Source organism: Phocoena phocoena, chromosome 7 (genome assembly GCF_963924675.1).
Source record: "Phocoena phocoena chromosome 7, mPhoPho1.1, whole genome shotgun sequence".
In the NCBI taxonomy this organism is placed as follows: domain Eukaryota; kingdom Metazoa; phylum Chordata; class Mammalia; order Artiodactyla; family Phocoenidae; genus Phocoena; species Phocoena phocoena.
In genome coordinates, this window is record NC_089225.1 from 42,955,969 (window position 1) to 42,971,738 (window position 15,770).

General features: G+C 44.0%; 2 protein-coding genes across 5 annotated transcripts in view; one reads left to right on the plus strand and one right to left on the minus strand.

Moving 5' to 3' along the window:
* TANC1 (tetratricopeptide repeat, ankyrin repeat and coiled-coil containing 1) overlaps positions 1 to 9,664 on the plus strand; it is a 216,777-nt gene extending 207,113 nt beyond the window's left edge. Inside the window, exons 20-25 of the mRNA XM_065880140.1 lie at positions 55 to 230; positions 3,170 to 3,302; positions 4,688 to 4,779; positions 6,436 to 6,582; positions 7,484 to 7,584; positions 8,227 to 9,664. Of these exons, the coding sequence (XP_065736212.1) occupies positions 55 to 230; positions 3,170 to 3,302; positions 4,688 to 4,779; positions 6,436 to 6,582; positions 7,484 to 7,584; positions 8,227 to 9,664 (2,087 nt within the window). The remainder of the gene's footprint in view (positions 1 to 54; positions 231 to 3,169; positions 3,303 to 4,687; positions 4,780 to 6,435; positions 6,583 to 7,483; positions 7,585 to 8,226) is intronic.
* A 4,410-nt stretch (positions 9,665 to 14,074) lies between these two features.
* WDSUB1 (WD repeat, sterile alpha motif and U-box domain containing 1) overlaps positions 14,075 to 15,770 on the minus strand; it is a 67,803-nt gene continuing 66,107 nt past the window's right edge. For 3 of the 4 annotated variants that reach the window (XM_065880752.1, XM_065880751.1, XM_065880750.1), the window contains one exon: positions 14,090 to 14,247. In XM_065880752.1, coding sequence (XP_065736824.1) covers positions 14,090 to 14,247 — 158 coding nt within the window. Of the gene's footprint in view, positions 14,248 to 15,770 lie in introns of all 4 variants that reach the window. The other variant, XM_065880749.1, reaches the window with a different exon arrangement.

Sequence of the window (15,770 nt, forward strand, 5' to 3'; positions counted from 1 at the left end):
GCCTCTGGCCTTGTCTTTCCACGGTCATGTTCTGTGAATGGGCTTGTCTTTCAGGTGCCGCCCTTTCTTCCCTGGACAAAGAGGGTCTGTCAGCATTAAGCTGGGCTTGTCTGAAAGGGCACAGGGCTGTGGTCCAGTTCCTGGTGGAGGAAGGAGCCAAGATCGACCAGACGGACAAGAACGGCCGCAGCCCCCTGGACCTGGCCGCCTTCTACGGCGATGCGGAGACCGTAGGTACCGCGGCGGCCACGCTCCCCACCTGTGCCAGGCGGACTGGGCCGCGTGGAGACTCGGGAGCTGAGCCATCCCCAAGTGTGCATGACGCTGGCCCCGCGTGGCTGGGTCATACGCGTGTGCTGTGGGGTGGCTTTCGTTTTCCTCTAATTCTGTGGCACGCAGTCTGTTCCAGACCTGGGGTAAAGATTTTAACAGACTTTAAAGGCTTAAAATTCCATGATTACAAACTGCACGCACATACATGAATATGTGTACACACGTGCATATGTCATTTCATTTTCTTACAGTTTCCATGTAAATAGAATGCCCGTACAGATCATTTAAAAATCACTTTTATATATGTGAGAAATTACTCATCAAATAATCAGTTGGTTTGTTTTTAAATTGATGTGGCTTTATCTAGAAATAATAGAAAATGCTTTGGGCACTGTCTTTATCTCTTTGCCAAAGGCCCAAGTCTAACTGAGGAAGGAAGGGATAAAACCTTAATAAACTAAAAACCACAAGATGTCTTTCAGGGCAAAAACCACTTTGTCAGTGTCCATATCCCAGGCACCAAGCAGGTGCTGGAGGAATGTTCATTTCTCCTTGAGAATTATCATTTATGAATCGTTACATGTGTCTAAGGTGAGGATTAGCTAGACAGACAGGTACTGTATTGCTGGGGGCTGTGGACCTTGGAGCAGAAGCCATCCCCACCCTGCACGTCTGTGCCTGGTGGTTCTACATGTTACAGTTAAATAGTTTCAATTTCCTGGACGTTATAAACTGTACTTAAATGTCGATTTTCAGAAACAGCTATTTAACTGAACCTCCACACTTTTCTTTTTCAACTTACGTTACATTACCAGATCCTATAGTTTATCAACATTAGGGAAGAGTGAAAGATCTTAGCATTCTAAGCATCATTAAAAAAAATTGTGGTAAAAACACGTAACATAAAATTTACCGTCGTAACCATTCCTAGGTGAAGAGTTCAGTAGTGTTACATACATTTCACATCGTTGTACAGCCAAAGTCCAGGCTTTTTTTGTCTTGTAAAACTGAAACTGCACCCATTAAACAGTTAACCTCGTTACCCCCCCAATCCCGGCAAACACCTTTCTACTTTGCGTCTCTGTGAATGACAGCTCTAGGTCCCTGAACACAAGTGGAATCATACAATATTGTCGTTTTGTGACTGACTGATTTCACTTGGCATAATGTCTTCTAGGTTCATTCATGTTATAGCATACGTCAGGATGTCCTTTTTTAAGGCTGAATAATATTCCATTTATGTGTTTACCACATTTTGTTAATCCATTCATCCATCATTGGGCACTTGGGTTGCTTCCACCTCTTGGCTATTATGAGTAGTGCTGTTACGAACATGGGTGTGCAAATATCTCTTCAAGAGCCTGAAGATTTTTTCGAGATCTATCCATTCTTTTGGATAGATACCCAGATGTAAGATTGCTCAATCGAGGGGTAATTCTATTTTTAATTTTTTGAGGAAGCTTCATGCTGTGTCCATAGTGGGTGCATCATTTTACATTCTCACCAAAAGTGCACATGGCTACCTGTTTCTCCACACCCTCTCCAGCACTTATTTTCTGTTTCGTTCTTTTCTTTGATAGCAGCCATCCTAACAGTTAATAGCTTGTTGTTTTGATTTGCAGTTCTCTAATGATGAGCATCTTCTGACATGCTTATTGGCTATTTGTATATCACCTTTGGAAAAATATCTATTCAGATCCTTTGCCTATTTTTTTCTTTTTTTTTGCGGTACACCGGCCTCTCACCGTTGCGGCCTCTCCCGTTGCGGAGCACAGGCTCCGGACGCGCAGGCTCAGTGGCCATGGCTCACGGGCTCAGCCGCTCCGCGGCATGTGGGATCTTCCCAGACCGGGGCACGAACCCGTGTCCCCTGCATCGGCAGGCGGACTCAACCACTGCGCCACCAGGGAAGCCCCTTTGCCTATTTTTTAAATTTTATTGAAGTATAGTTGATTTACAATGTGTTAATTTCTGCTATACAGCAAATCGACTCAGTTACACACACATATATATATATGTATATATATATGTTCTTTTTCATATTCTTTTCCATTACGGATTATCACAGCCTTTGCCTATTTTTAAATTGGGTTTTTGTTGTTGAGTTATAGGAGTTCTTTATATATTCTGGATGTTAATCCCTCTAGTGTCATTTTGAACAGCTGGTGGACTGATAGGATCTACTAGATCCACGTGAAAATCTAAGCAGGCTACAGACTTTTCCAGTGAATAGAGCAATTTTAGTGGCCAGCATGGTTTTCCCTGTTGTTCTCTGTTTAGTCCAAGTGACAGCTGTTTTATCACATCAAGGCAGTCTTTGTACCATGGTCTCAAAGTTGCCACCTTTACAGTGCCCATGTTCAGGTCTCTTTCCTAAGCCCTAAAGTGAGTTATAATCGGGTCCAGTTGATCCTGGTCTTTCCAGCTTCTGTACCCAGGCTGTGTGGGTCTGAGTGTTTCTGAAGTGCCATTGCCATGACCTGCCAGCATGTTGGAGCTATGGCAGAAGCCTGCCTCCTAAGTAATTGGAGATGAAAAGGTGACTGTGTCTCGTCTCTGTGGCCTGGGAAGTGGGGTGAGACAGACAGGTGGTAGTGTGTGTGTACTGTCTGTGGTCTATGGGTGCACAGACACACATCCCGCCCTGGGGACATCCACCTGCCCTGTCTCATTGCCAACATCAAAATCACTTTAGCAGAGTGGGTTTGAGCTGTGGATTGCAGCTCCTCTGCTCTGTTCTATGTCAACTTCATTTCCCTTCTAAGATCCCGTTAGGCCAGAAGCATCTGAGACCAGAGTGAAGCTAAGGCTGCCAGCTCCTACACCAGCTGCAGCGTTGGGCAAGGTGAGGGCTCCTGCTACCCGCGCCCTCAGGGCCTGTGTCTCCCTTTTGCAGGTGCTGTACCTGGTCGACAAGGGGGCCGTGATCGAGCACGTGGACCACAGCGGCATGCGGCCCTTGGACAGAGCCATCGGTTGTCGAAACACATCTGTAGTGATTACACTGCTGAGAAAAGGAGCCAAGTTAGGTCAGTAAACTCTGCAGTTCACCGGCGAGAGGGAGGGTAGCTTCAGATTTTAGAGTACGCGAGGGACCGTACCCACCTGCTCCCGGGTTAAGAAGTAAGACGTCAGGCGTGTGAAGATTTTTTTTGTCCCTCTCTAAGGCTCAGTTAATCACAGTCATTCAGAGTGTGTAAAAGACTCATATTATTACAGCCCACGTGGGCAGAGAGCAGAGGCCAGTGTTGAAGGACAGCCCAGCCCTGGGGGTGCTGGGGATGCGTGGGAGCCACAGTGGGAGCTGTTCCGGGCGCCTCTGTGGGGAGGGCCCGAGGGCGGGTGGGCAGGAGCCGGAGGGCGGTTGTAATGAGCCACAAGTGCGAGGACTGCTGTTCGGGAGGGGCGGTTTGTCCGCTGGGAAGGGCAGCGGCAACCCTAGCACAGGTTCTGGGAGGGAGAGCTTTCGGGGCTTACTGGAGACGAGACGGGGTGACTTGAGGATAATGTCGGGCCGGAGCTCTGAGGAGGTTGGAACACGGCCCAGGGTTCAGAGTGCCCCATACGGCACTGTCTTTTCTGGTCTCACGCCAGACCTTTGGCTGCCAGCAGTTCTGGGGAGGGGACTTCGATGAAGGAGGTGAAGTGACATTATTAAGCAGCTCATGGTATCAGGAGCTATTCTGAGCAGTTGCATGTTTTAACTTATCTCATCCTCACCTACCCTGTAAGTAGGGAATGATGAAAGCATAGTGTTACAGAGGAGGAACCCCAGGCCTGAAGATGGTGAATAGCTCCCCTGAGGTCATAGTGAGCGGCAGGTCACCTTGAACCTGAGTCCCACTCCTGAGGCCATGCCCTTAAGCGTTGCTCCCTGTGCGTGTTTGGAAGAGGCTTAGACAGAGGTTGTGGCTGTGCCGTCCGCCGGGAGAGAAGGAGACACAGGCGGGAACAGGGAGGCCGAGGGCGGGGATGGTGGGAGGAGGGCAGCAGGGCCAGAGCTGGCGTCTCAGAGTGGATTTGGTGGTGACTCTGCAGCGAGTGTGAGAGACGCTGAGAAGCCTCGCCTCCACCTGCGCGTGGTCCTGACAGCGCTGCAGGGAACTACAGAGATGATTGGGAAGCAAATCCCCATAGAAAGGAGGGGTGGCTCATGGCTGCGCTGATGCTTGCGTGTCCCAGTAGTCTTGTCCCCCCAAGTGACAGGGTGTGCGGGGTGCAACTCCCTACTAAATGTTCCCTTCCCTTCGCTGTACTGTCACGTGGGACAGTACACCTGCAGGACACGCTACAGTGTCCTCTGCAGCTGGGTTCTCTGCTGTTTGTGGGCTTAGCTGTGACGGGGACACGGAAGCATTGAGCTCCTTTGCTCCAAGCCCACTGGAATGTCTCTGAACACATGTTTATTTTGCAGGAAATGCTGCTTGGGCGATGGCTACTTCCAAACCTGATATTCTGATTATACTTTTACAGAAATTGATGGAGGAAGGAAACTTGATGTACAAAGTAAGTGGTGTCGCCCTTTTCTTGTGATCCTGTAAACAACCTGTGAGCAGCCTCTTAGTTTGCGGTATAATGGATGTAGCTGTGCTACTGCCAGAATACATACAGCTTAGCTAATAGAAGTTCTGGGAAGTGCTAACCTAGCCTTGTGCCCAGGATTTGATATCCTCACAGCAGAATCTTCAACGTGGAAAGCACTCCTCTTTGTGTTTGAGAACCATTATTTCTGAACGAATCCTTGGGGCTGTAACTGTGACTTACAGCCTGAAGCCTTGATACGAAGGCAGAGGTGCTTCTTGTTTAACAGGCACATCCTACAGGAAATTCCTTGGTGCTTGGAATCATGAGACATGGGAAAGGAACACTCAGGAGACATTTTCAGAAGAAAAGAATCATGAAATCTCCCAAGCCTTTATTATCTTAATTTTTATGTCTGTAAGCTTCTGGAATTTGAAACTGTTTCTGGAGAGATTTTTACTTAAAACAGTCAAGTAATAGATAACACTCAGTTTACTCAGGAGGTGGAATTAATTTCTTTTTCCCCTTAGAAATGGAAAGACAATTTAAAGATTAGTAAATTTGACTTTAAAGTAAAAATGTTCAAACTAACACATGCAGTTTAGATCAGAGGGCAGTACACTTCATCTGGAAAGAGCCAGGTAGTAACCATGTCAGGCTTTGCTCTGTGGTCCCTGCCACAGCCCTCTAGCTTTGCTCTCGTGTCACAGACGCAGCCAAGATAACACACAGACAAATGAGCCAGGCCGTGTCCCAGTCAAACTGTGTTTGTAGAAACAGGTGTCAGGCCGGGTTTGGCCCAGAAACCGTAGTTTGCCAACCCCGAGTTTAAAGAGATGCTCAGGCCATTTCCATAGATCACTTTTCTTTCCAGGTCTGTGATTAGACAGACTTAAAAGATGATGAAAACAAAAAACGACATCATGACCATTTTAATCCTTTTTGGCATGAAGCTGCTGTACTTTCTGTGTTTTAGTTTTTCCTTTTCTTTTTTAATAACAACAAATAAATAGGCATATAGCATGACCCAGCAGGGTTCCTGGCCTGGAATCAGTTTGAAATTGAGTTCAGAGTGTGTATCGTTGTGGCTTTGAAGTGGTTTTAATATGAATTTTGGTAGGCAATTATTAGCCATTTTCGACAGACTTCATACCTGCTGTGAAACAGAACCAGCAGAGCAAATGGATTTCTTTAGCCTTGAAAATGACGTGCAGTGCTGTGCTGAGTTTTAAAGCCCGTGCTTTAGTTCCTCTTGAAAGAAAACTTATCATTCTACAGCAGCTCTAGGTTTATCCGCAAGACTCTACTTGCTTTAGGGACGGCGTGGTTTCTCCATTTGATTTCTGTTACACTCTGCATGAAAGTATCTTTAGGTGAGAGATCATTCATGAAATGGTTGTCACAAATATGTAACAGAGAAGATAATCTGATGTTTTAATTAAGATTGATGGTTATGGGTTTGGCAATTTACAGATCCCTTCCTGTAAACCCAGCTCTGGTTGCAGGCGCCTAGGCGGGCAGTGAAGCTGCGTGTCCAGGCCAGTCAGTGGACTGGTTCTGGCCGTGGCCTGTCCTCATCAGGATCTTTATTTATCTTGGAGCCTCTGGAAACGATAAATTTCTCTGATTTTTGAATCCTAGAAAGGGAAGATGAAAGAGGCAGCCCAGAGGTACCAGTATGCCTTAAGGAAGTTTCCTCGAGAAGGATTCGGAGAGGACATGAGACCGTTCAATGAGCTAAGGATTTCCCTCTATCTCAATTTGTCTCGTTGCCGAAGAAAAACAAATGTAAGCCGGGCCCCTTATTGCAGTCCTTTAGCTGTTCTCACAGCGGTGAAGGCCTGCCCTTCTACAGGCCTCCTGTCTGGTTTGTTTGCACTTTTCTGTGAACCTGGCGCATGGGGAGCTGCTTGTCTGGGGTGACCATCATTAGATCACAGCACCACTCACCTCCCGAGGTGTTGAGGGAGTGCACACGGACGTAGTTTCTCTGCCTCAGTGATGACAAGCACATGCAAACTGCTCCTCCACCGCTGCCCAACTGCACGCTGCCGGCACGAGCGGCTGTGCCCAGATGCAGAAGGAAAGGGCATCATTGTAAAGTTCACCACAAATGTGTCATCATCAGCCTAGTGTTGTTATGTTTGCTCAGAGGGTAAGCCAGGAACTGGTCAATTTGTAATTAATTGTAGTCACCTCACGGTTAACTTGTAACTGGTAACTAGATTTGTTTCAGTACCACTTTCTTTGTTTTTCTTTTTTAAACCTCATCCTCCCTCCACCAAATCTGTGACCTGCCTGCTTCTACGCCCACGTACTCTGCCCACCTTCCTGCTGCAGGTGCTGCGGTGTCCGGGCCCCTCTGAGGCTCCCCCTCCCCCCGGGGGCCGGGCTCCCATCGGCCCTCACCTCTGCCGCGCTGCTTCCGCCACCACTCTCTCTCTCGAGTCACTGACTCTTCTGAGTCACCGAGTTTTGCTTCTCTGTGGGATTCTTCTTGTAAGAACATTGATAAGCTATAACTGTCTCCTGACTTCACAACAAGAAAACCAACTTACTTTCCCCTTCATCTCGCTCCAAACGTGTCCCACTTCTCTACTAACCTCTAGAGCAAAACTCTTCTTAAAAGGTTGCCTGTAATCATGTTTCAGTGCTGCTTCTGACTTGTGTATTTAAATATTGATACCAGGACTTCGGCATGGCAGAAGAGTTTGCTTCCAAGGCTCTCGAGTTGAAACCGAAGTCCTATGAAGCCTTTTATGCCAGAGCGAGAGCAAAGAGGAGCAGCAGGTACCGTCTGGGGTTAGATACGTGACTGTGAATAGAGAAGCTGCTTATCTTTGTCTGACATCAGAGCTGCTGCTTTGACTTTGGGGGCTTCTCTCCTCCCTTGTAATACTGAACAGCTAGCTTCCAGAAGGCGCAGCAGTGGCTGTCATTAGCAACGGCTAAACTTTTTATTTTCTCCAGACATCTCGGTAACTGTCCCCACAGTTGACATCTGCAACATAAAGTTCCTAGCTTAGTCCATGTTACCAGTGAGACGGCCAACTAGAGACGCCGGGAGGCGGCGGCGGGGAGGCTGGGTGGAGTCCATAGGTCTTGAGTTGTAGGTGGATGTGGTGAGAGGGATGGGGAAGGTGACGTTAAGAGGATTCTGATCCCCACTGCTTTCTGCCTGCGCTCACCCCAGCCCAGTGGTCTTTATAGAGACAGCAGGGCCCCGGAGCCACTCAGGTCTGGGTTAGAGTTCAGCGCTCCCACTTAGCCGAGGAACTCTAAGCTAGTTCCGTGGGGTCCGTCCACACCGTGACTGTGCAGAACTCACTCAGCTACCTTCTCTTTTCTTTTAGCAGAGCTGCTTTATGAACAGTTACGTTCAGAGCTTGTTCTTACATGGCCTGTAATTATATCGTCTCTTTTAATATAAAGGCAGTTCACGGCTGCTCTGGCTGACTTGCGGGAAGCCGTGAAGCTCTGTCCCACCAACCAGGAGATCAGGAGGCTCCTGGCGCGCGTGGAAGAGGAATGCAGGCAGCTCCAGAGGAGCCAGCAGCAGAAGCAGCAGTGCCCGCCGCCAGCGCCCCCCGCCGACTCGGACCACGAGGAGGACGCCCCGACCCCCGGCCTGAATGACTGCTTTCACCTCGAGGAGGCTGAAGAGGAGGAGACTTCTCCACAGGAAGAATCCGTTCCCCTCGCTCCCAGGCCCCAGCCGCCCTCCTCTGCCCCCTCCCCATACATCCGAAACCTTCAAGAAGGGCTCCAGTCCAAAATGAGGCCGCTATCGCCACAGAGTCGGCTGGGGATGAGCAAGCCCCCGAGGGAGCCGGTCGCTCAGCCGGGGCTGAGGGCTCAGCCCACCAAGCAGGCGCAGATCGTGAAAACCAGCCAGCACCTGGGTTCTGGGCAAGCTGGCGTGAGAAATGCTAGCTCGAAAACGCAGGCCTCTTCGCAGAATCCTCCCCCGAGTCCCATGCCTGGAAGACTCTCTGCCACCCCTGCCGCTGGAAGCAGAAACCAGCATCTGCAGGGAACAGGCACCTTCCCTGCGGGAGCAGCTTCTAGCCACTCGGGAGATCGGCTGGGGCCCAGCCCCAGCGTCCAGCTGCAGCCCAGTGAGGGTGACGCTGCGTATCCTTTACCGAGTAAGATAAAAACTGCGGAGAGGCTTCTGTCTCGTGCCACCGTGGCTGTGGACGTAGCCCCTCTAAACCCAGGCGGGCCTGTGAGCTGCAGCGACGTGCGACACCCGGCTTCCCTCACCAGCTCAGGCTCTTCCGGTTCTCCGTCAAGCAGCATCAAGATGTCAAGTTCAACCAGTAGTTTGGCTTCAAGCAGCAGTTTTTCAGAGGGCTTCAAGGTCCAAGGACCAGATGCTCGAATGAAAGACAGGGTTGGTAGCCAGGCTCCGAGTGGCCCAGCTGAGCACAGGCCGCGCAGTACTCCGTTCATGGGCATCATGGACAAGACAGCGAGGTTCCAGCAGCAGAGCCACCCTCCCAGCTGCGCCTGGCACTGCACGGTGCCAGAGGGGCTGCCGACGAACATGCCTTCCGCGGCTGGCCTGCAGGCCTCAAGCTCTGAGAAGCCCTCTCTCAAACAAGCGGGAGGATACAGTAGCCAAGCCAAAACCCGTTCTGTGTCTACTCTGGGTGGAGGGATCCACAACGGGGCCCAGGGGAAGGAGCTAGAAGAAAAGAAGTGCCAAATTCCAGTCCACAGCCAAGACAGCCGGATAACTAAGACTGTTTCTCATGCGTATCAGGAAAGTCTCTCTAAACAGCAGTCTCACATCAGCAGTGAAGCCCACAGGAGTCACCTCCCTTCAGCAAAACCAAAGCGATCATTCATAGAATCAAACGTGTGAGCCGTAAGGGAGACCCATGTGTGGTATTTGGAAAATGGTGTGCTGGCTCCTGGTAGTCATTAAATGGTTGTTTGTGAGAAAAATTACTCTTTAGTCACATATTTATTTTTCCCTTGGGGGTGGATCAGATGCCATTGATACATTGAAAATGTGGGATTAAATTTCTTTGATAGATAGAAGTCACCAGAAACAAGAATGCTAACCGGAATTGAAAACTACAACTAGTTATGCCTGTTAAGTTAAAAATTTAAGACAGCCAAGAAGACATTAACTCATGCTTTTCTCTTTTGAAATTGTTTGGTTTTTATCACTTTTCTCCTAGCCTTTGCTATGTGGTAAGATCATATTATTTCTTAGATAATGTAAATGTCTAGTGATAAGTTTAACTCATGACATAATATCCAGCTGATATGTTCTGGAAAAGATGGAATTTTCAAGTTACAGTTCCAATGAGTCAAATCTTAATTTATATATATATGCACGTACACATACAGTTGACCCTTGAACAACATGGGACTTAGGGGCATCCATCCCCTGTATGGTCAAAAATGTACAGTGTGACTTTTAGTCGGCCCTGTGGAGGGTTCCACATCCTCGTATTCAACCAACCGTGGATCATGTAGTATGTATTGACCGGGGGGAAAAAAAATCCGTGTATAAGTGGACCTGCACAATTCAAACCTTTGTTGTTCAAGGGTCAGTGTGTATGTGCGCGTGTGTGTGTATATATATATATATATGAAAGACCTGAGTATATTTCTAGCTGAATGTGACTATGTGTTATATGGCTCACTTTTTTTGTTTTTTAAGCAAAATATAAGAACATCCAAGTATTGTTCCCTTTATAGCAGTTCCCTTAAAAAGATTAAACACCTATTTCTGTGTTATGGTTCCTTTTTTTGGAACTATATTCCCGCTTCAAGGTGTTTTTAATATTTGGAAACAGTATAAACCATTTGGAATCATGATTGGTTAAGTTGAATTTGGGCTAAAATACTAAGAATACAGCATTCTTGGTGACATGTAAATTAGCTCTCAGTTGGTCCCCAAACTGCTTTTATCAATGATAGCACTCCTGGAACAAACCTTCCAAGGTCCTCTAATGACAATATTTAATTCGGATACTTAAGGTGTGGTTGGTTATTGCTTTCGTTTTATTATAGTCATTACTTTATAGCCACGTGTTGTATATATCATATAGCCCAGTTGTATTCAGACTTGTAAATATAACTTTCAAGTAGTTAATCTTAAAGTCATATATTTGCATGTTCTTTTAAGCTTCGTCCATGCTGGTTATTGCACTGAACGATAATATATATGGCATGTTAACAGTATACCAGTAACAGCACTTTATCTCATTTATATGAACACCTTTGAGGTGCTACTTAAGTCCAAACTGATGTATTATTCATTTGTAAAGATAAGGTACAGGAGTGAACCTTGATTTTAAAGGTATTTTTATAAGAAAATGGTGTGCTATTGGAGGATGTTAAAATACTAGCCTGAGAGAGGTGGTGGGAGTGTATTTGTTTTATATGTTGAGATGTGAAATTTATTTTCTAGAATTGGAGAGAAGGAAGTTCTATATTTACAGAATGTTTTAAAAATGAATAGTTGTCATGAAGTCCCTGAGCATCATTATGGTTTTGTACGAATAGGACTCTTCTGGTGTCATTCTCCATTTGTTCCTGAGTGTGTACAGTGTACTTTGTACAGCTTTGTCAGTCTTTTTTTAGAGGCGTCTCATGAGTTCTGCTATAACTACTATGGCTTATTTATTGTTTATTGTTTTCTTTAATATTTGTGGAAGTCTTACTCTTTTGTTATGTAGTTTTGTTTCTGCACAACTACTGTACTTTTCCATATGGAATAAAGACAATTAATAGAATTTGTTTTGCGTTAAATGAAACAGTGGCTAAGTAGAGAAGATCCTGATGTCAGCTATCTGCCTTGCTCAAATCCGGAGTGATTTTATCCTAAAGAAGTGGAAAGCCTGTTTCTCAGTAATACTACAAATACATATTTAATTTTATTTAATAATTTCAGAACAAGGGTAATGGCTTCCAGAAATCCCAAAACATTCCAGGGTCAAAATTAGTCTTTTTGCCTGAAATGAGAAGAACGCATGAAGAGCATTCTGTACTTCTCTGTTCGGAAATCCTGGAGCGTGGTTTTAGTGGCAACAGGGCATCTTCAGTATTTAACTCCCACTTCGGCGATACATACACTGAACACTGTGCCAGTGTGAAAGTTTGTTCTTCATATTTCTGTTATCTTTGAGTTAAAAGTGTTTGTCTTTATAACCACATATTTCAGTTTCAAAGTAGTATGAATGAGTGTGAACATTAAACTGTTGTATTGTGATAAAATCCTGACGTGGAATCTTAAGCCTGAGCAACTTCAGGTTATTGTGTGGTTACTGCTGTAACTAGCAAGGCCAAGTAAAGTATTTTCAGTCTCTCTTGAAAGCTGTATATTTAAACTAAAGGTAAAAAACAAAAAACTGGGTAGGAGGGGAAAACTCTTAATAGATCATTCTTATTGGATGACTTCCTGTGATGCTGCCAGTGTGACTATTAGAATGTATTATACCTTACATTATGATTTTGATAGATTCTTAGTAAAGGTATTTGGTCCAGTTACCCCAGGAAGTACAGTCTCCTTGGGATGCTACTGGTCAGTGCTGAGGACCGGGCAGCGGGCAGGCAGGTGATGGCTGCTCCTGCCTAGTACTGCACGGATGGTGGCCCCCAAGAGTGCAGAGGGGCCGTGTGGTGTCCTTTCCTATGGGTGAGTTTGGGTTTGGTTTATTTAGTTTGTTTGCTTGTGTTTGTGGGAAGGAGTAGCAGCTCAGCTTCGGTTTGTCTGTATATAAAAACAGATGCACTTCACTTTTGTAAACTGGCATTTTAGTTTTCAGCCATTTAACAAGAAACTATCTTAGTGAAACGTAAAAAAGAAAATCACCTTCTTTAACACATTTAGCAAATAACCAGTATTTACTGTTTTCTATCAATGACTTCAGTGATTTTCAGTAATTTTTATGTGAAAATCAGCCAGCCTTCTTTGGAAAATAAGTCTATTATTTTATCAAAACAAAAGATATCTGGTCCAATGGTGGGCTCTATCAATTTTACCCAGTCTTTTGTTAGAATTATGATAGCATACTTCCTCTATAGAATACAATAGAAAAACACCTTCTAGAACATGTTCCCATCTTTTGGTCCTCATGAGTAAGAATGTGAGCGGCATGTGTAGTATGAAAAAAAAATACTCTTCTAGAATCACGTATTGTGAATCCCAGCTGTGACACAAAGGAAATAAAATTCAGTAATACGTTAGGATGACAGAAATTTTACAAAGCAGCAATTACAAAGAACAGGTTTTTGGAGATTTCTGTGGTAGCTTTCCACCCTTCTGTGAACATACAGCACATTAGCTATAAGTTTATAAAACACTAGAAAAGGCTGATGGAATAAATACTTACATTGATTTTTTCCTTTTATTTCTGTGTTTTCAAATTTCAGAACGACGACAGTGAGGATTTCGGGGGTAAGCACAGTCTTGGTCCCTGCCTGCCCTTAGAGTTTAGTTCTAACAAGCTTTCCCACTAATGGCTTCCATTCTGGTAAACAACTTGTGAGACAAATGGAGAGTCAACACAACCTCAGCTTTCCGAACTTGAAGTTTTCTTCTGAATGTTTATCAGGGTGTTGTATTAGCTATCAGTCTACTGTGTAAAAATGTATAGTCACCTTAGCTTAAACTATTATGTGAGAACTTTTAAGAATTCTAAATTGTAAAGGGAGGCTAGTTTGCCACTTTATATGTTTCAGCAAAGTCAACTTGATGTATCTGCGATAATTTATTCCATCTAACTTGTACCTAGGTTTGGACAATGGGGGAAAATCATTACTACCTTGCAAACAGAATCTAACAAAATTGCTCATTAAACATGTCAAAGTGATTTTCTCAATTTAGTCATAAACGAATCTACGATTGTTTTGCTAAAAATTCTCTTTAGAAGGATTCCAAAGAGTTATCAAATGAACAGTTATTAACTAGGATTTATCTGTTATATTCTAGATTATTCCAATCTTTGGTTATAATGGAATATGATCTATAACAAGAATAAATTTGAGCATGGCAAATTTAAAGTTGTAAAACTTCTCTACAGGTTAAGCTTTTTTTCACTAGTATAAAAAGGCTTTTATAGTAAAAATAGAAAAGATGTTATATGTGTTACTTAGTCCCTATGTTTTAAAGAATGAAAATAGCCAGTAAATAGTTTTTATAGGTAACTAAGTTTAAGAAGTTTACCTTTCTCCTTCTGTTCTGCTTTTAATAATGTCTGATTAGTATCTACCTTTAAATCATTCAAATGAAATCACAGAAAATATAAATAATGCAATATAAAATAAAGTTTTATTTTTGATGTGTCTCCAGCCATCGATCAATGGCCATTTTCAGAGTCCTATTTGGTATAAGTACCACTGAAGGAAGAACAAGATTTGTCATGGGACTTGTACGTTTCTTTTTGCTGATCCAATTTTCCATTGCTTCCTTTTCGTATGAATAGCCATCTAAAAACAAAACAAAACCACATACACAAATTATTTGCAATGTAGGAAAGGGAAGTTAGGATTACTAAAATGGGTACAAAAACTCCATTGCCAAGGCCTTTACTGTAATTTAAGTGGTAGTCTTGTCTAACACCACTGGCTCCCCAAATATTTCTGCAACAACATCCTAAATTCTACCATTTAAGATGCATTAAGATTGCACAAATTACCTCGAACAGTGTCAAAAAACTGAAAAAAGGACTGTCAAAAATTCAGATGTAGCACAAAGGAAGAAAGGAAACGAGCCAGGTAGAGGAAAGTGGTAGTGAAGCTACAGTGCCCTGCTAGTGCTGTCAGCTATATGTCAGTTAATGTGGCTAAAGATGGGAGCAAAAAGCTCTGGGGATGACAAGGCAAAACTTTCCGACATGTTGAAAAGTCAGGGAAACAGATACCAAGAGATTATAGAGCTCACCCCACTAAGGACTTGACAGTAAAGGGATTTACTATGCCAAAAAAAAAAAAAAAAATTCATTGGCTAAGGTTTTTCATACCATGTTCTTACGAACTTTTTTGCATGTGTTAAGGTTTTGCTTCACTACTTTTTTTATACTTGTAGCTCTTTCTCTTAAATTTAAAATCTTAGTTCCTAATTACATTTACACATTAACCTATTTCTTTTAATCTGCAATGCATACAACTGTTTCAAACTAACAATGCCAATATATTACTAATGTAAGACTGTGAAAGATTTTTAAGATTTCTTTCTGGCTCTTTCTGTCACCAAGATGGATCCACTAGATCCACTAGGGTTGTCTAACTGAAATCCTGTGTTTGACAATCACTTGAAAAAAAAAATTCTGATTATGTTACTGGACATATAATGTGGTCCATTTGCTTCCCTTTTTATCCTCCCAATTTGTAGAGACTGGTTTGTTTTTCATGATGTATTTTAACATTTAAATGGTTTCAAAGTAAAAACTATAAAAAGTCACATTAAGAGTTTCTCTGTCCAACCCATGTTCTCTCCCTTCCCATATAAGCAACCATGTATGTTAGTTTCTGTTTACCCTTTCCTTTTGAAGATAAAAGCAAATGTATGTGTACAGACACAGTGCATATACATTCTTACATAAAAGTTAGCATGCTCCACACTATTCTGTACCTGGTTGGTTTGTTTTTTACTTAACTATACGATGCTTTTTTATTCCCCCACAGTACTCCCCTGTATGGATGTATTGATGGACATCTGGGTTACTTCCAATACCTTTTTACAAATAGTGCTGCAATGAACAGTGAGTGTTATCATTTGGGGGGAGATTCTAGCAGTAGGACTGCTGCATCAGAGAAAATGTATACAATTTTGTTAGAAATGCTAGTACTTCCACAGGAATTCTACCATTTTTTTTCCCACTAGCAATGGCATTTAGAGTGCCTGAATCTTCCCCAGAGCCCAACCAAGAGAATGTGCTGTCAAACTGAGTTTTTACCAGTCTCTCATGAGCAATGGTATAGTGTATCAAGTAGTTTTATTATGAGGGAGC